This window comes from Pleurodeles waltl, chromosome 3_1 (assembly GCF_031143425.1).
Source record: "Pleurodeles waltl isolate 20211129_DDA chromosome 3_1, aPleWal1.hap1.20221129, whole genome shotgun sequence".
In the NCBI taxonomy this organism is placed as follows: Eukaryota; Metazoa; Chordata; class Amphibia; order Caudata; family Salamandridae; genus Pleurodeles; species Pleurodeles waltl.
The window spans coordinates 482971081-482998192 of record NC_090440.1 but is presented as its reverse complement, the minus strand read 5'-3'; the positions used below and the strand labels follow the sequence as shown (position 1 = coordinate 482998192).

Sequence of the window (27112 nt, the reverse complement as noted above, 5' to 3'; positions counted from 1 at the left end):
CTGAACAGGTGTTGCTGTAGATTTCAGGAGATTGACTTGAAGACCAAGTTTTTGCAGCAGTTGTAGAGTCCATTCGGAATGCTGTTGTGCCTCGAGACAACTGGAGGCCTTTATGAGCCAATCGTCTAGATAGGGGTAGACGAATATTCGCTGTTTCCTCAAGTGGGTGGCTACTACCGCCATGCATTTGGAAAAAGTTCTCGCCGCTGATTTTAGGCCGAAAGGTAGAACTGCAAATTGGTAATGGCGTTTCCCGACGGTGAACCTTAGGAATTTTCGATGTTTCTTGGTTACTGGGATATGAAAGTAAGCGTCGCAAAGATCTATTGCACAGAGCCAGTCGCCCTGACGTAGATGTGGGTAAATTTGGTGTAAGGCTAACATCCTGAATTTTTCTTTGCGAATCCATTTGTTTGCTGTCCTCAGATCTAAAATGGGACGAAACTCTTGTTTGTCTTTTTTCGGTACAAGGAAATATCTTGAATAAATCCCCTTCCCTTGCTGGCTGATGGGAACGGGTTCTATGGCTCTTTTTTGCAATAGAATATTGCAAGTCTCAACCATGCATGCCTTCTGAGCGCTATCCCGTGTGCATAATTGTGTGCGGATAACACCGAAGAGTCAGCTGCAGCACTTATAATTTGGTTAGAAACCATGGCTCCCTCACCCACGACCTCCAGGAAATCTTCCCTTTTATCCTTAGGAAGATGTTCCGCAAACTGCATTAAAGAGTCCCAGAGGGCACGGTCGTATCGCCCTAATAACGCAGTAGCGCTGGCTGCCTTCATGGTCACGGCTGCAGTAGAACATACTTTTCGTGCTGCAGCATCTATCTTTCTGCTCTCTTTATCTGGAGGCGAAGAAGAAGACGGTGAGGTTGAATGCAGTTTCTTTGCCGCTACTATGACCACCGAATCAGGTACTGGGTCCGACCTCAAGAATAGAGGATCTTGTTCTGGTGGACGATATTTTTTAATAAGTCTGGAAGGAGCAGACTTTGTTGCGGCCGGTGCAAGGAAAATATCCATTGCTGGTTCGAGGAGACCTGGGACCAGTGGAAGCAAAGGTCTGGAAGATGTCCTGTGATGCAAGGTCTCGAAGATCACTGACGTCGATGGGGCAGGTACCGCCAGCGGGATGTTCAGCTTGGTCGCCCCTATTACTAAGACCTCCTGGAACGTATTCACATCATCTATGGGGGACACTCTCGGGGACGGTGAGTCCGATAGGGTTGGAGAGTAGTCCGGTGTAGACGAAGAAGAACGCCTGTGATGTGAATGCTGAGATCTCTGTGATTCATGACGGTGCCGAGAGGAAGAAGAGCGTCTAGAGGAATGTCCAGAACGTCTTACAGACCGCGTTGGAGTCCTCAAAACAGACTCTGAAGGAGGAGCCGGAAGAGGGGCCATAGGTGTTACCGGCGTCTGTGGCAATGGTGATTGTCGAGGAGAGAGTTGTGGAGACGCTGGAAGGAGGATGAGTGAGGCCGAGGATTCTGAGGTTGTATAAACCCTTCTAGGTCTTTTTGATTGTCTCGACGTCGACACACTCCTCGACGTCGAAGTACGGTGACGGCGAGTGCCCTTCGACGTCGATTCTTCTCGCCGTTGAGAATCTCTCGACGACGACCCTCGACGTCGCCGTGATGACGGTGAACGCCTACGACGTCGAGCACCCCTCGACTTTGATCGCTCTCGCCGTGTCGACGGCGAGCCGGATTCAGATCTCCTCGACGTGGAACGTCCTCTCCGTGTCGACGGCGACCCAGATCTTGACGGCGAAAGTCCACGCCGTCTCGACGGCGAAATCGTCGTCGACGGCGAGCGATGTCTCTTTCTCGCCGGCGAACCACTCCTCGACGGCGAGCATGTTGGCGCCGTTCCTTGCCTCGACGTCGACGCCCTCGACGTCGTCGGAGACCTGTGCCGTTTTTGAGCCGGTCTGGTCGGAGTTATAGAGGAAACAGTGTGAGCCCTGGTAGAAGACTGACCTTCTCCTCGCTCTGTGGTAGAATGACCACTTTTCCTCCTGTCCTCTTTCGCCTGGAGTCGGATCTTCTCCCTGTCACGAAGGGTCCTTCTGGAGAAGGTTTTGCAGATGTCACACGACTCCGGTTTGTGGCTGGAAGGAAGGCAAATTATGCAGACCCGATGTGGATCTGTTTTGGCCTTTTTTCTGCCACAAGAAGGGCATTTGTCAAACAGTGAAGGCATTTCTGAAGTAGAAAAACCTCAAAATTCTGTCAGAATCTAACAGAAAAAAATAGAAAATGATCACTCAATGTTAAAAACGTCGAGTGAAATTGAAATTCAAAAGATTTTAAATGAATTTCTGTCACAAAAGGATTTTGTGAGGTAGAGCTCAATGCTTCAGGGTCCTGTCAGAAAGGAGCCGGAAAAAAGAACTGAGGCAACTGCCTTTTGCTCTGCATGATGGGAAACAGGAAGACTTTACTTTCTTAAAGGCACAGCTCTATTTTCATTCTGTATAATGGCAGCCTATGGGCTACACTGCCCTACATTGTTTTATTCTCATGAGAGGTGTAAATAAAATATGAGAATGTATTTATTTATGTATTTATAGAATAAATAGAGGTTTAAACGTGAATTTACACTACAACTGTTTTTTTCTTCTAACAATTTGGCCTGTGTAGCTGTTCACATAGGCTGCACATTGTTATTCTTAAGTGTTTTTCACAGACCTTTTTTGTCAAGGAGCTGATGATTGCACTTAAGAATATACTACACAACAGTGCTCCGGGGTCCCCGCAGGCGCACGGAACTATTCAGTGCTTATGACTATACATGGAAATCCCCTACGAGAGAAGGCCCCTCCAGGACAGGTAGACACAAGAAGAGATATAAATCCATTCTTAGATAGAGGTTCTTAAAAGGGCTGACTAACTTATATCCACCAACTCTCTTTATTATGCTTCAATGGGATCTACATTCTCATTTTTTTTTTTTTTTTTAGAAGAGTGGGCACTTGAATGACAGCAACTCAAAGAATCATGACAGGTCTGGGCCATAAAAAGCTTGACCTCCCCTGCGCCTTTATGGCCCTAGGATGCATAAGGAGGCAAGAGCTACAAAAGCGGAGTCATGATTTTATTCCAGGCCGATGGAATAAGGAACTGTAATAGACATTTGCCCATCACAATCCTCATAGGGCTTGAACACTTAGGGGGAGACATCACCAGAACTGCACAAATGGCTTTCTGTTAGGAAAAACACCCTCTGAGGTGACGAGAGAGAAAGAGACCTCAGGATCTGAGTCAAAGGAACAGGAAAAAGGGAACTGACATCAGGATGCTGGGGTGAGGTGTTTTATGGTTCGTTACGTCATGATGGTGGTTTCCAGCACCGACATGAATCACGGGCCCCCAACAGGCACTGGAGAGAGCTATTGAAGTATCCATCAGCTGTCATCTTTGGGAGGCAAGAAGTCTGACTACTCATCACCAACTTGTCCTATAAGAAAGTGGTGTAGGGACGCTGTACAGTGAGCACCTATAGTTCACTCCTTATCACACAAAACTGTTGGCCATTAGAAAGACTGTCTTGATTGTCAGAAGCTGTAGACTGCAAATGTGAATAAGTATGAAAGGCATGCAAATAAGGAATGTCAGGGCAGCCATGCTAAGTACTATGCATTTAAGGTTAGAATAACGCATTCCAGCTAAACTCCCCGGATTACTTAAGGGTCTCAACTTAGTTGTGGTCAGCCAAGTTCAATTGATAGCATGCTCTAATAAACAAAGATCGTATCCCTAGCCCCCATGGTGTGATGACTGCCCCTTAGCCTGGATGCCTGCCTGACATTTGAGCTGCCTCAGTTATTTCAGCAATGCCTCACTTGCAATGTGCTGTCTTGGGTGCTGCTCTGTCACTGGTGGGCAAGGACACACTGGTGAACTCTGTTCGAGATTCTAAAGCCATAGTCCACACTGTTAGCTTCTAGACTGTTCTCAGTCTTAACAACCAGTATGTTTTTTCAGTTAAACAGTGACAAAATGTATGCCATGGTTTACTTTATCAAAAGAAAGCCCTACACCTGCCATTTCCTAGAGATCACAAAATTTACATTTGTTGCACTATGTTTTAGATTGTGTTTGTTGTTGTATAGGTACCTTTTTAATTTATTTTTGGGTTTCCAGAGTAAATTTAGTACAGATTTACAAAGATTTTGGGTCGGAAGAGACCCTTTCCTGCACAAAAACTATGTGCTATGCGCAGACACTCTAGTACCATAATGCACGGGTGCCTGTGCTGGTTCATGGCTGTTGAAAGTGTACTAGTACAGATAGTGAGCAGAACTCTGCCACTTCTTTGTAGGTATGGTGCAGTTCTGCTCTCTTCAGTTCACGCAACACAGTGCAATAATTCTGCTTGAAGCCCTGATTCCGTCAAATGTTTCTAAATCTCGAAAATAATGTTAGCAGTAATTTGCTGAGAACACTGCAAGGACTTTCCCCACCAACGCTACAAAGAGGTGTCCCCCGCTTGTGTTAGTTCCAGAAGCACTGACTATCTCATTTGCTCAGTGGGCACTGGTACAGTGTGACAGCTAATTAACTGATGCAGATTTTCTTCCTGACCCACTCCTCTTCAAGAGATGAGTGAAGCACTGTTAATTTCTCCCTTAGTGTGAGGAGACCTTTGTTCCTTCTGCTGGAGAGCGATGTAATTAACTAGGCCCAGCAAGGCGACAAAAGGCCGGGGCTCCGCTCCTGAGCTGAACCAGAGAAATAAGGAAATTCTGGAAGATTTGTGAGGTGTACATACATTTGTTTGGGTCTTGCATATTTAATCTTGCTGCATACTTTTCACCCCAATTCAATAGCTCGCTGGACTCTGTAAGCCAAAGGGAAGAGAAACTGCATGCTCCTGCAGATTTCCCCACGTATATAATATGTCACTGCAGACAAAACAGTAAGCCACACTGACTTTCCCTATGAGTGTCTACTAATATTACAAGGCCTACCCCAGGTCAATAACTATCCTGGTGGAGAGATTTTCTTGAACAACTTAAGGTTTTCCTCCAATTAAAAAAAAAAACCTTTACCTCCATGAGAACTAAGCCTAGTGCTTTCAAAACTGATAGGTCCACATTTTTAATCAATTCATAAAGCTATCTTCCAACTTATGTCATGGAAGACTGCCTACCGGTGTACGCAGAGTTATAGAATCACAAGCTCTGTCAGCAACAGAACATTTTATTGTTTTTCATCATAATAGAGTAGTATTGCGTATTCTTCCCTCTTTCTTTTTTTAACCAAAAGCAGTATCTGATTTTCACATTAATCAATTAATAATATTGCCTAAATGTTTTCCTAACCTTTCTACGGCAGCGGAAAGATCACTACATTCCCTAGATATAAAACAGGTTCTACATTTTTAGACAAATCAAAATAAGGCAGAACAATACATCAACTCTTTGTAAGCTATGGTACCTTATGAAAAGTTGAAAACAAATCATTGCAAGGTGGATTGTTTAATGTATTTCATTTATGCTACCAAATTGCCAACAAACCTGCTCCACGTACACCTAGAGCTCACTCAACAAGAGGTAAAGCAGCAACCAGAACCTGGTTAAGACATGTACCACATCTGGAAACTTGCAAAGCAGCCATCTGGGAATCAATGAACAAGCTACTTACCTTTGGTAATGCCTTACTTAATAGAGACTATCTAGCAGCAGATTCCTTACCTTAGAATTAACATCTGACATCAGACTGAATACAGAAATATTTAGTGAGAAGTACTCCTCCATGGCAGTAGGCGGCTCCCCGTGGTATTGGCATCCGCGCAGGAAGTGACGTGTGCAGTGCCTCATTAGGCACCACCCCAGCTTGCTGATATCTGTTTCTTTTTGCAACTTTCCACATCAGGCACGCAGAGCCACAAAGAACTGAGACAATTAGTGTGGCAAACTAGGGCCTTGAAAAGGGATCAGTTCTGATCCTCAAAAACTGTTTGCAGAGCAGAGAGGATGGGTGGGTAAGGAATCTGCCATTAGATACAGTCTCTGCCAGATAAGGCATTTCCAAAAGTTAAATAACTAATTTATCTGATAGAGACTTCTAGCCACAGATTCCTTACTTTCGTAGAGGTGGGTCTGCGAACATGATTTAAACCAGAAAGTCCTGAAGGATCGAACAGTTAAAGTGACCATCCTGACAGATCTGACCATCCAGGTTGTAATGTATAGTGAAAGTATGCAGCGAGGACCACATTGCTGCCTGGCAGATGTCCAGAAGCAGAAATCTGCATGCTAACGCAGTGGTGGCAGGCTTTGTTCTGGTAGAATGAGCAGGCAAACCCTCTGGGAGTTGCTTATTGGCCAGTGGGTAGCAGATTTTAATGCAGAACATCATCCATCGGGAGATGAGACGTTTCTGCATGTCCTTCCCTTTCTTGGGCTCAACATACCCCACGAAGAGTTGATCCCAGAGTGGGATAGTACCTGTAGCTCACTGACTGTCTGGGCAAATGTAATTGGCAGCGGAAAAGGGAGGCGCCTAAGAGAACAAGAAAGAAATGGCTCAAAGGGAGAGCACATTAAGAAAGTAAGAACAGGGGGCATGGTCTGGCCGCGACTGGAGATGGCAACTTGAAAGCTCGGTTCCACGCACTAGGCCCAGAGGGTGGCGGCAGGGCTTCCGAGGCCGTAGGTGTGACCACGCCCACCACTTCCTTTGCTGCTGTATCCCCTGGAGGAACTCGGGCTCCCATTGCGACCAAATAGACAGGGAGTTCAGACACCCCGGCGGCCCTAATGACAGCTGTGCACCTAATCCTACTGACAAGCCAGGATAAGAGGCCTGCTGTGCTGGAGGGCCGCACATGCTATGTTCTGGCCGGGTGCACTCAGATGGCATTCCTGATGAAAGGCATCCTGGCCAGCACCTACCAAGGAGTGGCTCCCACCCACTGCTTGGCTGCCTCGCCCTCACCTCTGCCCACGTCAACTGATGGCCTGCTGACTGCCGCACGGGGACGCCTACCTCCTGCTCGCTCTTGGGGCCTACAGTCTGGCTTGCTGGTAGCACGGGCATTGGGAGGCCTGCCAGATGCTCCTCCACAGCCCTCCATCAGTCCCGCAGACACCGCATGGTGCCTTTGTCCTTGTCTCCTGGTGGTCCTCCACACGAAGGGACATCAGTGGACCAATGGTGGCTGGCAACTTCTAGGACACAGAGGCCGCCCCGGTGTAAGGGGGCAAAAGGATTTAAAAACTCTATGTCCATGTTGACGTACTAAAACATTCACGTTTTACAAACCCGTCTTCCAGTTTTCTGAACGTCATTTGAGGTAACATTAGATGTGACATTATTATTGCAATACAAGTGTTTCATATAATTGGCCTGCAGTCACGATTCTTCTTTCATGTTGAATTTTATTTTTGTTTAATTATGGAATTTAATTGAGTTGCCATCAGTAGACAATGCTAAGCGTTTAGAAAATAATTAACCCCATAAGAATTAAATCCCTTGTTGGCATCCTTACCTGCTTCCATGCAAATTACTGGTGCTGCTCTGAGCTCAGGAGTGACATACTACACAGCCTTTGCGAGTGCCCCATGATACGGCCCTTCTGGGATAGAGTGGGTCCACGCTACTAGAGAGTCAGCTGATCAGGTCTTCTCTCTGCCACCCCTTGATTTTCTTACATGATCCAGTGGAACTCACAGACCTTTTACACCCCACAGTGCTGCTTGTTACATACAGCCCTTACCACGGCCAAGATATGTATGTCACTGGCAATCCCCAATGCCCTCTACCCATGAAGAGTGGCTTTCAGCAATGTTTCTAGCAGCCTTCCACGAATGTGTCACACCTAACCTCCAGGCCCAGACTGAGGTCTTCCTCCAGACATGGATGCCCTTCCTACAGGTCTCCACAAGTTCAACATGCTCCCCTCACTCTACAAACCTGATGCTTATCCCTACACTCCCTTTTTGACCCCCCTCTTTTTTACCTTTTCCTCCCTCTGTCTCTTCTTACTTTCCTCCTCCTCTCCCACCCTCGCCCGTGCCTCTCCAGTGCACCCCACTGCTGTTACTCCTTGAAGCCCCCTCTTTCATAGTGATAGATCGTATAACGTGGGGTTCCCGTAAGGGGGTCAGGCTTTATTGTATAACATGTGCCTCTAACTGGACCTATGCAAAGCAACCTTCTCTTACTGCTGGAGTGTAATGATACCACTGTCTTTATTTTTTGCAATGTCATGCTCCCTTTCTGTCCTTGCCCTCCCCCACTGTACCCCATGGTTTGTTGAAATTTCAATAAAGAGTTGTGAAACGAAAAAAAAAAAAGAAAGAAAGAACCAAATTAAGGTCCCATTGCGGCTTATCAAAGGGAGCTGGGAAAAAAACGGTGTAGACCTAAAGTAACCTATTTGCAAAAGAGGACTTTAAGAGAGAAGGCTGATCTGGCAGCAGCTGAGATAGTAGATAGATAACTCTTCAAGGTGCCCAATGCAGAGCCCTACTATGCTAGGGTATGCATAAAAAGAATAACCTGGGAAAAGGGAGCAGATAAGGGATCAATCCATTTCTGAGCACACCATGCCACAAATTTATTCCAATGGCCAGCACATACCATCTTGGTGGAGGGACGGCAACCGGCCAAGATAACATTACAGACTTCGGGAGGAAGGTCGAAAGCTGTTAACTGTTGCTGGACAATCTCCATGTATGAAGGCGGAGCGTTGAAAGGTTGGAAGCAGCCTGCTCAGAGGACCTATGGCCATGCGCAATAGTTCGAGAAACTCTCTGAGCCCAGTCCAGAACCACAAGAATGCCTTCAGGCCGGTTGCTCCTGATCTTCCTGAGAACACTGGGCAGGAGAGGCATTGGCGGAAAGGAAACCTAAGTTCCACTCAAGAAATAAAGCGTCTCCGAGCGAGAACCGCCTTGGAATTTCCAGTGTGCAAAACTGCTGACACTGCATGTCCTTGCAGGTGGCAAACAGACCTAACCAAGGCTCTCGCCACTGCTGAAAGAGATTTTGCATCGCTTCCAGATGAAGACGCCATTCGTGATCCACTAGGCATCTTCGGCTGAGTTTATCTGCTCTGGCCTTCAGAAAGCCTGCAGAATCTAGCCGTTTCCCACTGCAAAAATGCTCATTGATATGTACAAAACACAAATTGTGATTCGGTAACATGTTACAAAATAAAAATTTGTGTCTAGCCGTTCAGTATTTGGAAGGGGCATGTTTAGGGCGCCCATTTCAAATACCAAACTGCAGTGGTATGAATGTTTTGAGACGGAATTATGGTCACAAAACATTCATTTTTTACCAACACCTCAAGGGTGGTAACCATTCACAAATGGGAAGAAGTCCCTAGGGGACCCCTTTTCCTTTGTGAATTTTAAAACCAATATTTTTTAGGAGCAGGCAGTGGTCAAAGGACCACTGCATCCTCTTAAAAAATGAAAATTAAACGCTTCATTTTTTTTTTTTTTTAAAGCATTCCATTTTCCTTTAAGGAAAACGGGATGCACTTTAAAAAAGAATACTTTATTAAAAAGCAATCACCGACATGGTGGCCTGCTGACCCCAGCAGGCCACCATCCCTGTGATGGCTGCAATTCCTAATGGGTAGGAAACTGCTACCTACCTCATTAATATGCATGAGGTAGGTCTATTCGCAACTGTAAGTGCCCCTTTTGGCATGGTTACCCCCCCCACTTTTTGCCTGATATCTGATGCTAACTTGACTGTGTGTGTGCTGGGATCCTGCTAACCAGGCCCCAACACCAGTGTTCTTTCCCTAATCTGTACACTTGCTTCTACAATTGGTACACCCCGGCACACAGCTAAGTCCCTTGTAAAAGGTGCCCAGGTACCAAGGCCCCTGTGACCAGAAAGGTCTCTAAGGGCTCCAGCATATAGTGTGCCACTCTAAGGGACCCCTCATCAAATACATGCACACTACCATTGCAGATTGTGTGTGTTGGTGGGGAGAAAAAGGTAAAGTCAACATGGCATCCCTCTCTGGGTGCCATGCCCACAAACCACTGCCTGTGGTGTAGGTAAGTCACCCCTCTAGCAGACCTTACAGCCCTAAGGCAGGGTGCACTGACCCACAGGCGAGGGCATAGCTGCATGAGCAATATGCCCCTACAGTGTCTAAGACAATTCTTAGACATTGTAAGTGCAGCGTGGCCATATTGAGTACATGAGCTGGGAGTTTGTCATTATGAACTCCAAAGCTCCATGACGGCTTCAGTGAAGATTAGGAAGTTTGGTATCAAACTTTTGAGCTCAATATAACGCATATAACCCACATTGATGCCAGTATTGAATTTATATTGACCCAGAGGGCATCTTAGAGATGCTCCCTGTATTTCCCCCAACCCTCTAATGTGACGCTGACCGGTCTCTGCCAGCCAGCCACTAACAAACACGTTTCTGACCCCATGAGGTGAGAGTCTTTGTGCTCTATGGGGTCAGGGACAAAGCCTGCTCTGGGTGGAGGTGCTTCACACCTCCCCTCTTCAAGAAATGCAACACTTAACTGTGTCCCTCAAAGGCTCCTGTCTTTTGTTACACTGGCCCTGGGCACTCCTGCTAGTGGAGATGCCCGCCCCCAGGAACAAGCCCCACTTTTGGCGGCAGGTCCGGTGGGACAATTAGTAAACACAAGGAGTAGGGACCATCTTAGCTGGGAACACCCCTAGGGTGCCCAGAGCTGAGGTGACCCCCTCCTTGAAGAATTCTCCATTTTGTTTTGGAGAAGGATAGCCAATAGGGTTAGGAATGTGCTCACCTCCCCAAAGGGTGGGCACAGTAAGGGTGTAGCCACTCTCAGGGACAGTAGCCATTAGCTACTGCCCTCTGACCCCTGTAAGGTCCCTAAATCTAGTATTTAGGGGCACCCCTGAAACTTGCTCTTCAGATTCCTGGTGACCTTAAAAGAAGAACTGAAGAGCGGCACCAGCAGAGAAGACTCCAGACGACAAATGACTTTGCCCCAGTCTTACTGGCCTATCTGCAGCTTCAAGACTCCTGCTACAAAAAGACAACTCGACCGGCAGGACCAGTGACCTCTACAAACTCACAGAGGACTGCCTGCCTGCCTACCCAAGGACCAAGATATCTCGAGGACAGAAGCCCTGTCCACAAAAGAGACCTCCAAGAAGGACTCCAGAACCACCCCGGATCCACGGGCCCTCCCACTCTGCACCCCAACACCCATAGCCCGTGTCCAGGTGGCCCACTGGTCCAAAGAAAGTCCCCAGGCAATGCTGACCTCGAGTACATCCTGGGTTGACCCCTCCTGACCAACATGACAATGCCTGCAACCTAAATCCAGAGGACCCCCACTGACCATGACTGGCTCCGATGAAGATTTTGCAATGCCTAAAGGTAACCCTGCACCTCCACCCCCCTGGCCTGGAGGAACCCAACCAATGGTTGAGCAATGTCCAGTGGGCTCTCTACTTAGCTGACCAGCCAGTGGTTTTCTTCAGCCGACTCCCTAGACCAAGCCTGCAGCATCTTTGTGACTCCCGGGGTTCCCTCATTGAAAAGGATTGGGCACCCGACGCTGTTTACACCCCGCACGTGGCTACCTCATTTCCTCCGAGGGTGTGTGTTTGGTGCTGACCCATGAGCCCCCATGGTACTGATCTAAATCCCCTAGGTCTGTGCTCTGAAGTTGTGGGTACTTACCTGCAAATCGTTTGTTTCTGAGTGCACCCAGGATTCCATTGGGCATCCAACAAAGACTTTGACCTCTGCACCTGGCTAGCCCCGTGTTGCTTGTGGTGCAACCTTTGGTGTCTTTCTAAACTTTGCCATGTGCACACCTTAACCCCCGAAGACTGGGATCATAAGTCAAGTACTTACCTGTAAATTGTGTTCTTACTTGCCTCCCCTAGGACTGCATTGCTTTGTATGAGAAATTGCACTGTCTACGTTTGAAATTAAAAAGTATTACTTACCTGAAAACTGTTTTACCTATTAATTCTTAACTAGTGCCTTAAATACATTCTGGAAACTGTACTTACCTGCAACAAAGATTCTTTTGGTCTAGAAATAAAGTAACAAAGTATATTTTTGATACACAAAACATTGGCCTGGAGTTAGTCATTGAGTGTGTGAGTCATTTCTTGAATGTGTGTGTGTGTACGACCAATGCTTGGCACTACCTTCTGATAAGCCTAACTGCTCAACCACATTACCACAAAAGAGAGCATTAATATTTACTACTTTAGCCTCTGTAAAGCCTCTGGGGATCCAGTGGACTCTGTGCACACTATACCTTACTTTGGTATAGTAAAAACAGAGCCCAACAGGAATCACTAAATGAAATGCAATGTGTTTCTTACATTAGGAATAGCAATTTCCTAACTGCGATTCGCAGAAAATTGCAATTAGGTAATAGCTATTCCTAACATTTATACATATGGCCCTGGAAAATGTTTGTGGTGCTGAAAACCTTGATCATTACTGATTTCCAGAAATATTGAAAAATACCCACTGTATTTCATGAACAATAATAGTTATACACTACTGCAATTTACTGCATCACAAGATAAAACAATGTGAAGAGGGAAACGCAAACAAATCACTGGTCACAAACAGGGGTGCCTAGAGAGAGAGAGTACATATTTTTGGCAGTAGTCTGGGATCTTTGATTACTGCTAGATTAGCATTCGTACATGTTTTAAATTAAATAAATGGTAAGTATATAATAAATTATTTTTGTTTTAAAAATGTTACTCATAGACAATTTTTATTCCCTCATAATTTTGGTTCATTTTGGGCTTCTTTTGGCACAACCTAGACTTGTGCTAGGCATTTTTCCAAGTACAATTGGGATTGGTTTGGATCTCAAACTTGGAACTATCGGATGGAGCCTAATGAATTAATCTGTGCAAGGGAAAGAGCTTTGTGGAAGTGGCCAGGTAGCACATGGCCAAAGTGGGTACCCCTTTGAATCTCTGCCCTCTTGAAAAGTATGGATAGTGCAGATACAGGAATAGAAAACAGCATTTTCTACCATGTTTTTCATCAACCGGTATTCCTCAAAAGACTTATGAGGTGGAATGGCCCCATTGCCTTGTCAACAAATCAGGGAAGTGTGGATTAGCTCCAAAACAACCACAGGAGTAGGCTTGGGAACTGACCAATCTGGAAATTTGGCTCTGCAGGGTTATTTATGCAGCAAAGCAGATTTGGGAACTGGGAACAGAGACACAACTCAGCTCTGGTGGGATGATGAAGCCCTTCAACCAGCTATTCTTAGCAAACTTTCTACCTCTGCAGCAGTGAAGATCTAACGTGTCTTGGTTATGATATACACATGTTGTCACGGCTACCAGCCTGGAGAGACTACTGTTCGAACTGACGCTGTAGGAAGGAAATACACCACATTGACAGAAGTCTGCAAATGTCTGAAGTAACTGCTGTGCATTTGCAGTGCATGCACCAAATAAAACATTCAACTATGTACACAAACAATCAGTTGTGATTTGTGGGCATTTGGTCTCTAGTCAAAAGAGGATGGTGTTGGCTCCATAACTTTTGAAGGCACAAAGAGGGTGAAGGTGGACATATAGCTTATGAAGACACCGACTCAGGAAGCCAAATATTAAAACATAACCAATTACCTTGCATTCTCTGGTAGGGATTGTTTTGGAGGCATCCCGGCTTATGAAATTGTCAATACATGCTTGGAACTTCTTGCCGATCAGAGCTCCTTCTTCCCAACTGCACTCCGCATATGGCAATCCCATCCACTTGCATAGATATTCTGGCTCATTGGAAGACGAAGTGACACCTTTTCGATTGTGAACTGCATTATAATAAAGCAATTAATTTCAATTTCATGTGTTTCAATGATCAACAGATGGAGAAGTCTTGTACCAGAACTGCGTCAAACTGAGAATGGTCTAAAACTTATTTTCAACCTAGCAATTCCAAATGCCTAATTCTTTGGCATAAACACAAGCAAGCTATATTTACAGAACAGCTGTGCTACTGTGATCCACAAAATGTCCACAGTCCATTTGACAACAGGGAAAATCACGTCATTGTTACTGAGATAAGGACAGGAAAAATAAAGTAGGTATAGGCTGATATAGTTGGTAAGAGACCTAAGAGGCACTGGACAGGACAAAGTTGGTGGCCATCATCTTGTAGTCAATTCGTTTTTCACATTATGTTTACATATTTAACAAAATGCTGGTAGGATCCCTTTAAGTCTATGGCTTCTACCCCCTTTGTTTACTAGTTGTTCTACCTTGCATCTGTCCTATATGATTCCATTGAGGGTCACAAAAGCAACTCTTTTTATTTTTACCTGGAAAGTCACAGTGCCCCGATGTGAACTTGCTCGTCTTTACAGCTGGGTAAAACAAGGAAAAGGAAGGTCTTTTAGAGAGTTTATAATTGAAAGTCGAGTTTAATATCTTCACTATTTCTTTGCTACACATTCAATGACATGAAAAAACATTGCTTTGACCATGTCAGAAAATCAACAAAGTTATCTCTGACTCTGTTGCATCATCAAACTGGATCTTATTGCAACTTACCTAAACCAGAATTCTCCAACTTTCCAGCATTAGTATCTTTCATAGATTCACATGCTTTTAAGTGTATTTGTTGGGTTGGGGACCCCGTACATTTACACAGCAGTAGTCTATCCATCTCATTGTGTGCCCCCCGTCTTCATGTTAATCTTCAGATTTATTTTACAGACGTGCCACTGGAAGGTAAGGATTCTAAACAAGGAGGGTGGATGGTCACATGTGAATCTATGAGAGTTGCCAACAGACCAGTAACTTTACTTTTGCAGCATTAGATCTCCCATAGATTCACATGTTTGAGAATCCTCTGATTGCCAGACAAAGTGATCCTTTATTATGGCAGACGATGTGTGGTTAGATTTAAATTGCTACTGCATTTGTTGCCTTTACCAAAGGAAACTGTTGCACAAACTTGGAAAAGTGTCTAATTCTACCCAGATAGTGACATAGGCATCTTGTAACAACAAATGAATGTATCAAACGTTCTGTGTGAGACAGGTGTTTCAAAGAACTTAGGTAACACCAATATTTGATGCAAAATAAATTCATATTAGAACTTCAGAATGAACTATGGTTAGTTAGAAGCACAACCCTGTCCTTCAGACACCTACTTTAAAGATTATTACAAAAGAGAGCTGTTCCACTTGCTTAGTCGAAATATCTGCCAATAGAAGGCCATCTTACAAGTTCTAAACTTGATGACTGCTATGGGCATTGTTTATATGGATGATCCATCAGTTTTTATACTCTTTCCACGTGTGGTCTTTCCATAAGGGAGCTACTTCTGGGAAGGAATGAAACAAACCTCAAAATAGATTAAGAGGGATCCGAAGAATTGCACAAGCAAATATTCATACTGGTGCACTGAAAACACATCTAGAGTCTCTGGTTAACACAACAGACAGTTAGGAAATGGAATTTCATATTCTTTTCCACAGCAACAATACCAAAGTGTTAGGTCTGTCATTAATCTAAGATGTCCTGCAGTTAGGTGTTGTATATTTCCTACTCCTGGCACTCTTTTCTCAGTCTCCTGATAGTGTCTACCAAATTGTTCCATGTACCGTACCAGGTAGATGCCCAGCTGATATAAACATTTAAGTTTGTTTTCTGTGCCAAAGTTACTGCAACCATGTGTGACCCTGTGCCACCCATACTCTAGCATGAACATACAGATCATGTCATACAGAACTCATTTCTGGCCAGGACACCACTTAACGCTACCACTGGCCTTAAATTTAAAGGTTTATGAACATGGGGTTTACATGTTTGGACATGTGTTCCTTTGTTGTCACCTTATGGAAATGAAAACTCAAACCCTCTATGTAAGCGGTTGTAAAAGCACATGCTTGTAGTCTGGTTCTTGGTGTATGCTTGTGTTTGACCCTAGTACTGTAAGCAGGATGGTGGGTGTACATTTGATGTATTATCTTCAGTCTTTCCATTATCAGTGGTGTATGCAATATTGAGTTTTTCGTTCATTAAGGGACCCTTCCAAAATGCTGGAATTTTTTAAGCTGAATCTTCACGTCTTTCATTGTTAAAATAGGTTTCTTTGTGCATAGTGAAACCACCCCCACACTTGTTCACCTCTGAACAGACAGACTTGAGACTACCTCACTTTAGGAAGCTTGTAAAAAGCAAGATAAAGACACATATCATCAACATTATGGGAAAAGCTTGGATTTAAACAGTGTTTCCACTTTGGTAAGTTCTCCTGGCTTCCCATCAGATGTAACAAAGTGGGATAAATACTGGTCTCATCAAGCCAAACCTGTACTTTGGCAGGCGGGATGTTTATGTTTTTGTTTCTGTCAGTACTGAGAAAGCATTTACCAAAGAAAAAAACCTTTAAATTTTGATGCCATCCTAAGGCCAGTGAAAGCCTTGGTCTATAGAATATCTGTGCAGTGAGGAGGACATTACCTCTGCTGTCAGATATACCTACTCAAGGCCCAGATGACCCAAAATATGTGCAACAGTAATCTCAGTTGACTTGGACACTCAGCTGAAGTTCTGAAAAGGAAGCAAGACACCTCAAGAGTCATGAGTTTCCAGCAAATAACGTGTCACAAATCAGGATACAGGTTACAAAGTTCTACTAGGTGGTGATGCTGCAGGGACACTTTACTGTAATATGCAATAACCTTGCAAGGTATTGAATGCCAACCTTAAGAAGGCTGTATATGCCCTTGCCAAGGTCCCAAATCTAAACTATCTATTTAGCCCTTATATTTCTGCAGGTACTCATTTTAAATGTACAGGTATTTCTCTTACTACAGAGCCCAGCTCCTGCTGAGAAATGGTGAAGGCTTAAAATCCAGTGGGTGTCTCCTGTACCACGGGTACCCCACCTCTGAAAAAATGTTACTGCTGTTTTCTATATGGGATTCCTTAATGGCTGTGTGAGGAAACGATCCATTAGTGGTATGGTCTGCACAAGAAATTGGTCCACATTCACCCCCTTCAGTGGCTACCAAACACCCCATTGTGGTGGTTGACTTTCTCAGGGCAGCGAAGCAGAGCAGTACAAGACCTACTCAAGGAAGATGGTGTGGGCTAGAAATCACCATTCACTGGCATGCAATCATTACACTCAAATGTTTGTCTGATTTGTGCCTTGTCTTTAGTAAATGAAAAGTATATTTCTTACACACACACTACTCAATACTACACAGCAATTTGCAAATATACATATGACTGGTGGAAATACCTTAGGCAACATTACATTTGACCCTTAAAGGGTAATGCCTGTAAAAACTACATTACCCCCTCCATGTACTGTACAGCATATAGCCACAAAGGAAGGCATCAATTTACATCAAGTGAATGTTACCACTTAAAGACCAGAATCACATGCTGTAACAATTCTCCATCACATCACTGAATTCAGTAACCATAACCCTTCTGCACTTACTATGAGTAATCAAGCAATCACGATCATGTGCTCACTGCAGTCGTTCAGGAAAATGTATTACTACCAGCATTAAACACCTTAAAATAAAGCATGGCAAACAGCATTTTTAAATAAAGCATTGATCAAAACATTGTGAATAATACTTTAAATAAAGCATTTTTCAAACATGTTAGTTGTGTCGGAGTCTTTTTTAACCGTCTTCAGGCCACATAACCTGCAGCCATAGAATCAGCCCCAAGAGAGTGCAACACCCCACACTATAGATCAAATGTTCCAGCCATGGGAGTGCTTAAAAAATGGAAAATCCTAGGGTGGTTACATTTTCTTTGACCATTCAAACTTAGTATCAGTACTTTTATATACATTTCTTTGGGGGGGGGACCTACTGCACTCCTGCAGCCCCTCACCCACCCACACTCTCTTTTCTGCCTTTGATGGTTCCCCTGCCATCCTGGGGCACCTTTTGCAAAGCCTGGCAGGGAATTATGGGGCCCTCCTGTGAGCATGAATAACTAAGTAGTGGCTCCATCTGTATCTCTTTGATGTGCTGTGCAGCCTCTCTCTTTCTTTATTCTCTGTCCCACCTGGGCATGCCCCATGCTTGTGTTTGGTGGGGGCAGCTATGGAGCCCACCCCTGGCTGGCTCCAACCCAGCAGTCTGCTTTGCTGCCAACAGTACTCTTCTTCCCTGCCCACCCCTGCAGGCAGAGTTTCCTTCTGCAGTGGCCACCCGCTCTCCCTTGCGCCTTCCTTCCTCACCCCCCTCCCCACCCTGGCAGCAGCAGCACTCATGTTTTTGCCAGGACCCAGAATTGGGATCTTTGTCCCATTTCTTGTCTTCTTTGGGGTGCAATGTTGCACCCACTAATTTCTTTGTGGCTGGGGACCAGAGATGAAGTTCCAGCCCCCTATTATAAAGACTGGCCCAGGGGTTGGATTCCCAGGGCCTCTTGAGCTCTAGGAAGGGGGCCCACACACGCCTCTTCCCAGGGTTAAAAATTAAAAATTGTTTTTGCGCCAACCACGGGACCTGGCCCACCACAGGAAGGGTTCTAAGGCTCAGCAGAAAAGATCCATGCACTCAAAGTTCTTGCTGGGCAGGGAGCACATCAAATGTCAAATCCTTTTTCTTTGCATATCTCAGCCCCATCAGCCATTTCGTTTGATATTTGGCTCATGTTGCTCCTGGTGGTGAGTTGTAACCACCTGGAGCCTTTTCCTTAGGCCTCCTGGCCCCTGGGGTGGCACACTTTGCAAATCATGCCGGGTTTTTTCCTTTTTCTTCTCTGGTCTTTCTCTCCTCCTTGGTGCAGAAGTCCAGTTCCTTCCCCAACTAGTCCTTAGGGGTTGTAAGGGGATCAGCTTCACTTGTCCTTGGAGAGAGACCCACTTGTCCTGAGGTCAACTGGAAGCAGAGTCCTTAGTCCAGATGGGCATCAGGTAGTTCCTCCTTCCAGCTTTCCGTGGCTGCTGCTGCTGTCCAATCCCAGTGTCAAGCTCCAACAAAAAGCACACTCACCCCCTTGTGCAAGACTGTTTAAGTGGGGTTGGGAATTTCTAGAAGCCAGGCACCCCTGGACAATCCTTGGGTGCCATATAAAACTTTACACCCATGCCTCAACCTTCTTGCACAGACTGCTGGGGCAATTCAAGATGGTGACATTTAAGAGTCCTCTGGGGGGGGTCAGCTTCGTACCCCTCTGACATTACTATCAGGGCCTTACACACCAACATTTCAGAGGAGCCCCCTCCTATGTTGTCTCCAGAGGTCTGGGCTCCCTCCTTTGTTCAGTGGGCTTGGGCTGCCCCATCCATGGGGACAGCTAATTCATGGATGCAGGTTTTTCTTCTGATCCCTTTCTTCCTCAGCAGCTGAGTGATGCACTGTTAAATGCTCCCTTTATGTGGGGAGGTCTTTGTTCCTGCACATAGGGACAGCTTTAAGGGGGTGCACCAGGTGCAACCACACTGGGCGCTGACCTGGAGAGGGGGCTCTGACCTCAAGGCGGGAGGGGGGTGCTGTGCTGAGCAACAAGTTACGATTCAAAAGCACCAGCTGCAGAGTTCCTTGTGCGTCCAGCTTTCAGGCAGCAATACAAATGTTAAGATTACTCTTAGGATTAATGTTCTGGCTAGAGTGAGTTTGATGTTTTGTCTAGATGCAGAGTTGACTGGCCATTAAGTAGTATGGAGGATTAATGTGCCTACTGCAATGAATAGATCCGTATTTCACAAGGATAGCTGAGTGGATTAGTGAAGCCAGCTTTTAACAACACATTAAAACAAATTTATGTGAGAGAGGGGCTATGGAGAGATGATGGGCACCTTTTCTAGGTGGTAGTGAGAGAATCCGAGGAGGATGTTGTTACTGGGGGGAGAGGCAAAAAAGGCTGTCGCACTGGGCACCACCAGCATTAAAGCCAGACCTGCCAGCAGCTGGTGCGCAATGTAATTAACTTGTCCCAGAAGGGTGACAAAAGGCCTGGGCTCTGATCCTGAGCTGAGCCAGAGAATTATGACAATTCTGGATGACCCATAAATTACAGATAACGTCTTGGAACTTGCAGATTTGATATTGGTGCACGTGTTCCACCACATTTTGAAGTGTCACTAGACTTCGTGGGCCAAAGGGAAATGTAACTGCTTTCTAAGGCAGATTTCCCCCTATGTGTATAATAAAGTGTCACTGCAGACCAAACAGTAAATCACATTGACTTTCCCTATGAGTGTATACTAACACTATAAGGCCTACCCCAGGTCAATATCCAATGCTGTAGAGTCCCCTCTGTGCCAGGCTACCTGTGTACAGTTGCCAAGTGTAGGAAAGTACCATCTTGCCTGACAAGTTACCCCCATATTTCACTGTATATATGTTGTTTTAGTTGTATGTGTCACTGGGACCCTGCCAGCCAGGGCCCCAGTGCTCATAAGTGTGCCCTATATGTGTTCCCTGTGTGATGCCTAACTGTCTCACTGAGGCTCTGCTAACCAGAACCTCAGTGGTTATGCTCTCTCTTTGCTTTCCAAATTGTCACTAACAGGCTAGTGACCAATTTCACCAATTCACATTGGCATACTGGAACACCCTTATAATTCCCTAGTCTATGGTACTGAGGTACCCAGGGTATTGGGGTTCCAGGAGATCCCTATGGGCTGCAGCATTTCTTTTGCCACCCATAGGGAGCTCTGACAATTCTTACACAGGCCTGCCACTGCAGCCTGAGTGAAATAACGTCCACGTTTTTTCACAGCCATTTACAACTGCACTTAAGTAACTTATAAGTCACCTATATGTCTAACCTTTACCTGGTAAAGGTTGGGTGCTAAGTTACTTAGTGTGTGGGCACCCTGGCACTAGCCAAGGTGCCCCCACATTGTTCAGGGCAAATTCCCCGGACTTTGTGAGTTGCGGGACACCATTACACGTGTGCACTATACATAGGTCACTACCTATGTATAGCGTCACAATGGTAACTCCGAACATGGCCATGTAACATGTCTAAGATCATGGAATTGTCACCCCAATGCCATTCTGGCATTGGGGAGACAATTCCATGATCCCCCGAGTCTCTAGCACAGACCTGGGTACTGCCAAACTACCTTTCCCGGGGTTTCACTGCAGCTGCTGCTGCTGCCAACCCCTCAGACAGGTTTCTGCCCTCCTGGGGTCCAGCCAGGCTTGGCACAGGAAGGCAGAACAAAGGACTTCCTCAGAGAGAGGGTGTTACACCCTCTCCCTTTGGAAAAAGGTGTCAGGGCTGGGGAGGAGTAGCCTCCCCCAGCCTCTGGAAATGCTTTGATGGGCACAGATGGTGCCCATCTCTGCATAAGCCAGTCTACACCGGTTCAGGGATCCCCCAGCCCTGCTCTGGCGCGAAACTGGACAAAGGAAAGGGGAGTGACCACTCCCCTGACCTGCACCTCCCCTGGGAGGTGCCCAGAGCTCCTCCAGTGTGCTCCAGACCTCTGCCATCTTGGAAACAGAGGTGCTGCTGGCACACTGGACTGCTCTGAGTGGCCAGTGCCAGCAGGTGACGTCAGAGACTCCTTCTGATAGGCTCTTACCTGTGTTGCTAGCCTATCCTCCTTCCTAAGTAGCCAAACCTCCTTTTATGGCTATTTAGGGTCTCTGCTTTGGGGAATTCTTTAGATAACGAATGCAAGAGCTCATCAGAGTTCCTCTGCATCTCTCTCTTCACCTTCTGCCAAGGAATCGACCGCTGACTGCTCTGGACGCCTGCAAAACCGCAACAAAGTAGCAAAGACGACTACTGCAACCTTGTATCGCTGATCCGGCCGCCTTCTCGACTGTTTTCCTGGTGGTGCATGCTGTGGGGGTAGTCTGCCTCCTCTCTGCACTAGAAGGTCCGAAGAAATCCCCCGGGGGTCGACGGAATCTTCCCCCTGCAACCGCAGGCAACAAAAGACTGCATCACCGGTCCTCTGGGTCCCCTCTCAGCACGACGAGCGTGGTCCCTGGAACTCAGCAACCCTGTCCAAGTGACTCACACAGTCCAGTGACTCTTCAGTCCAAGTTTGGTGGAGGTAAGTCCTTGCCTCACCACGCTAGACTGCATTGCTGGGTACCGCGTGATTTGCAGCTGCTCCGGCTCCTGTGCACTCTTCCAGGATTTCCTTTGTGCACAGCCAAGCCTGGGTCCCCAACACTCTAACCTGCAGTGCACAACCTCCTGAGTTGTCCTCCGGCGTCGTGGGATCTTCTTTTGTGACTTCGGGTGAGCTCCGGTTCACTCCTCTTCGTAGTGCCTGTTCCGGCACTTCTGCGGGTGCTGCCTGCTTCTGTGAGGGCTCCCTGTCTTGCTGGGTGCCCCCTCTGTCTCCTGACGCAATTGGCGACATCCTGGTCCCTCCTGGGCCACAGCAGCATCCAAAAACCCTAACCGCGACCCTTGCAGCTAGCAAGGCTTGTTTGCGGTCTTTCTGCGTGCTTCTTCACGACGTGGGACATCCATCCTCCAAAGGGGAAGTTCCTAGTCCTCTTCGTTCTTGCAGAATCCACAGCTTCTACCATCCGGTGGCAGCTTCTTTGCATCCTCAGCTGGCATTTCCTGGGCATCTGCCCAATCTCGACTTTGTCGCGCCACTTGGACTTGGTCTCCTTGTTCCACAGGTACTCTCGTCCGGAAATCCACCTTTGTTGCATTGCTGGTGGTGGTCTTCCTTGCAGAATTCCCCTATCACGACTTCTGTGCCCTTTGGGGAACTTAGGTGCACTTTACACCTACTTTTCAGGGTCTTGGTGTGGGCTATTTTTCTAACCCTCACTGTTTTCTTACAGTCCCAGCGACCCTCTACAAGCTCACATAGGTTTGGGGTCCATTCGTGGTTCGCATTCCACTTTTGGAGTATATGGTTTGTATTGCCCCTATACCTATGTGCTCTCCTTGCAATCTATTGTGACTGTACATTGCTTGCATTACTTCCTATTGCTATTACTGCATATTTTTGGTATTGTGTACATATATCTTGTGTATATTTGCTATCCTCATACTGAGGGCACTCACTGAGATACTTTTGGCATATTGCCATAAAAATAAAGTACCTTTATTTTTAGTATATCTGTGTATTGTGTTTTCTTATGATATTGTGCATATGACGCCAGTGGTATAGTGGGAGCTTTGCATGTCTCCTAGTTCAGCCTAAGCTGCTCTGCTAAGCTACCTTTTTCTATCAGCCTAAGCTACTAGACACCTCTTCTACGCTAATAAGGGATAACTGGACCTGGTACAGAGTGTAAGTACCCCTTGGTACCAACTACAAGCCAGGCCAGCCTCCTACAACAAGCTGCGCAAAACAGTAGTCATGCTTGTGCAGCCCTGACATATGTGCACATGTGCTCACATGTAACCAGCCAAGTGACCCTTACCCTAGCTAAATCGCAGTGGCCTTATCTTGAAAGGCAGACACTGGAGGTTAACACGCTCAGTCCATTCTTCAAGTGTTTACCATGGGTGAGTCACCAATTGTGAGGCTCACCCATGGTAAAAAGGTCGAAAATCAGGTGATCAAAAAGTGAAATATCCATGCGGATTACATGAGCAGAACCCATTCCGCTATAGTCTGATATCATCAGGGAAGTAGTAGTAAAAGACCTATTACAGGGAGTGCAGAATTATTAGGCAAATGAGTATTTTGACCACATCATCCTCTTTATGCATGTTGTCTTACTCCAAGCTGTATAGGCTCGAAAGCCTACTACCAATTAAGCATATTAGGTGATGTGCATCTCTGTAATGAGAAGGGGTGTGGTCTAATGACATCAACACCCTATATCAGGTGTGCATAATTATTAGGCAACTTCCTTTCCTTTGGCAAAATGGGTCAAAAGAAGGACTTGACAGGCTCAGAAAAGTCAAAAATAGTGAGATATCTTGCAGAGGGATGCAGCACTCTTAAAATTGCAAAGCTTCTGAAGCGTGATCATCGAACAATCAAGCGTTTCATTCAAAATAGTCAACAGGGTCGCAAGAAGCGTGTGGAAAAACCAAGGCGCAAAATAACTGCCCATGAACTGAGAAAAGTCAAGCGTGCAGCTGCTACGATGCCACTTGCCACCAGTTTGGCCATATTTCAGAGCTGCAACATCACTGGAGTGCCCAAAAGCACAAGGTGTGCAATACTCAGAGACATGGCCAAGGTAAGAAAGGCTGAAAGACGACCACCACTGAACAAGACACACAAGCTGAAACGTCAAGACTGGGCCAAGAAATATCTCAAGTCTGATTTTTCTAAGGTTTTATGGACTGATGAAATGAGAGTGAGTCTTGATGGGCCAGATGGATGGGCCCGTGGCTGGATTGGTAAAGGGCAGAGAGCTCCAGTCCGACTCAGACGCCAGCAAGGTGGAGGTGGAGTACTGGTTTGGGCTGGTATCATCAAAGATGAGCTTGTGGGGCCTTTTCGGGTTGAGGATGGAGTCAAGCTCAACTCCCAGTCCTACTGCCAGTTCCTGGAAGACACCTTCTTCAAGCAGTGGTACAGGAAGAAGTCTGCATCCTTCAAGAAAAACATGATTTTCATGCAGGACAGTGCTCCATCACACGCGTCCAAGTACTCCACAGCGTGGCTGGCAAGAAAGGGTATAAAAGAAGGAAATCTAATGACATGGCCTCCTTGTTCACCTGATCTGAACCCCATTGAGAACCTGTGGTCCATCATCAAATGTGAGATTTACAAGGAGGGAAAACAGTACACCTCTCTGAACAGTGTATGGGAGGCTGTGGTTGCTGCTGCACGCAATGTTGATGGTGAACAGATCAAAACACTGACAGAATCCATGGATGGCAGGCTTTTGAGTGTCCTTGCAAAGAAAGGTGGCTATATTGGTCACTGATTTGTTTTTGTTTTGTTTTTGAATGTCAGAAATGTATATTTGTGAATGTTGAGATGTTATATTGGTTTCACTGGTAATAATAAATAATTGAAATGGGTATATATTTTTTTTTGTTAAGTTGCCTAATAATTATGTACAGTAATAGTCACCTGCACACACAGATATCCCCCTAACATAGCTAAAACTAAAAACAAACTAAAAACTACTTCCAAAAATATTCAGCTTTGATATTAATGAGTTTTTTGGGTTCATTGAGAACATGGTTGTTGTTCAATAATAAAATTAATCCTCAAAAATACAACTTGCCTAATAATTCTGCACTCCCTGTACTAAATATCCGACACTAAAATGAACCAGAGACAAATGGGTCTTTAAATGCCCTTGTATCGAAATACTGCTCCACCTGGAAACTTAACTCATCATGATGTATCCCAGTTCACCACCTATTGGTGGTGTATTCATTGATAACTGTGTCTATCAGTCAGGAAATTGCTCAGTAACTAGTTAGCGCCACAGGGCCCCAAGAAAGGCCTTACATTCTCTCACTGTTGTCTTGAAAGAGTGGGGTATTAGCAGAACTATAGCAGTGCCTCCTGCAGTAGTAATTATTTGTCCTGTAGGAGTACTTAGGCACGTAGTTGCTAGCAGAATGGCATGTAGGCTTAGGACCCTCATCCCATTGACTGTTATTTCATTGAATCCTCTTTTTTATTTGAAGTGACCATAAAGATTGGGTTATTTCCCTATGTGCTTTCTAATTTGTAAACCCCCATTGCATCCTTCCCAAGGACTGCTTTGTCATCAAATGTCATGTCCGGAACCTTAAACTGTTCTTCAGGCCTAGAATTTGTATTAAATAGCCATTCCTTGCTTTTTAGAACTGATCAATAGCATATCTGTGTAACGCTGGAGTGAACAAAGTCCACAACAGTGCCAATGATGTTACTCTTATAACACCTGGACCTTGTGTTGCACACAAACACAGAACGTTTCTCCTAACAGCGGACATAAGCTTTTGCACTATGAATTCCTACATAGAGCATATACCTTACCCAAACCCCTGACCCGTTACGACCCCTCTCGTTTTCATCAATGCTCTCGTTGTCAGACTGATCAAGTGGATTTTGTGCACCTTAAATGGACTTGTAGGGTGGTACAGGTCTATTGGGTAGCCATCTTTGCCGTACATTCCAACATGATAGATTTCACAGTAGCTCCTGATGACTTTAAAGGGCTACGTTAAACCTTTGAGCCCTGGTATTCGCAGATTTGCAACCATGGCCCTACTCCTCGCTTAACGCCACATTGTCCTTCATTAGGGCAGTTGTGCACCACTCACCACTGCCGACTGGCTGGCTGACATGTACTACTGCGACATGACTAGCGAGCATTACACTCCACTCCAGCCCCCCACTTCTAGACTTAAGGACATTTGGGCCTCCTCTGCGAACATACCTATTGACCTTGGATACTACCGCTACCGAGAGCATCCCCATTGACATTTCCCCACTTTGTCTTTATCCTTCCCTCTTTATCCTTAAGGAGACCTGCAGATGTTTCTTCATGTTTTTTTAGTATACTGCAATGTTTTCCTTTTTCATCCATGGATGTATTCTTAGCCCTCACTATACTGTGATATCTGACTGTATTCTGGCAGCATTGTTCATGTTTATATATCCAATAAGCACATTATAAAAAAAAATCTCCTCTTAAGCTGGTCTTTCAAACAACTAAAGAGCTCAAAGAAAACTTGCAAATATAATAATCTTGGGAGGGGGGTTAGTAAAGGCAACATTAGGAGGCTCCCACAAAAATGGTACAAGCTTGTAACATCAGTGTCTTTATAGTTTTATTCACCCTCTTGTTCCTCCTCTGAAATTATAAATAAATAAGTACCCAAATCATGATCTAGGTAATCTTCAGAGTGCAAGTATTCCTCCTCTGCCATCCAAGATCCATTTCTGATCCTCCTGAGGAATCATAATAGAACATAATGAAAAGGTACTTACTTGCAATCCTACTATTAGAATGTGAAATTAGTTCATGAATCTTGAATATCTAACATATGTGCAAGATGCCAAATCACTTGATGAGGGACGTTTCTTGTTTTTCATATATGTGTGCCTATACATTGTTGTTTTTTTTATTATCTCCAGTGATTTATCATGGGTATCTTCAATAAACAATTAATATCTCTGCTCACGAGCTGAACCCTGGAACATTGAAATATGAGACAGCTCCTTCCTTCAGCAATAGCGATTCTGTAGGTATGGCTAAATTGCACTTCCGTAATAAAT

General features: G+C 45.4%; 1 protein-coding gene across 2 annotated transcripts in view; it reads right to left on the bottom strand.

Moving 5' to 3' along the window:
* Positions 1-27112, bottom strand: part of CHD2 (chromodomain helicase DNA binding protein 2) — a 1519436-nt gene that overhangs the window by 961320 nt on the left and 531004 nt on the right. For both annotated transcript variants that reach the window (XM_069222751.1, XM_069222752.1), the window contains 2 exons: positions 14319-14363; positions 13627-13811 (listed from right to left, as the gene is read on the bottom strand). In XM_069222751.1, coding sequence (XP_069078852.1) covers positions 13627-13811; positions 14319-14363 — 230 coding nt within the window. The remainder of the gene's footprint in view (positions 1-13626; positions 13812-14318; positions 14364-27112) is intronic.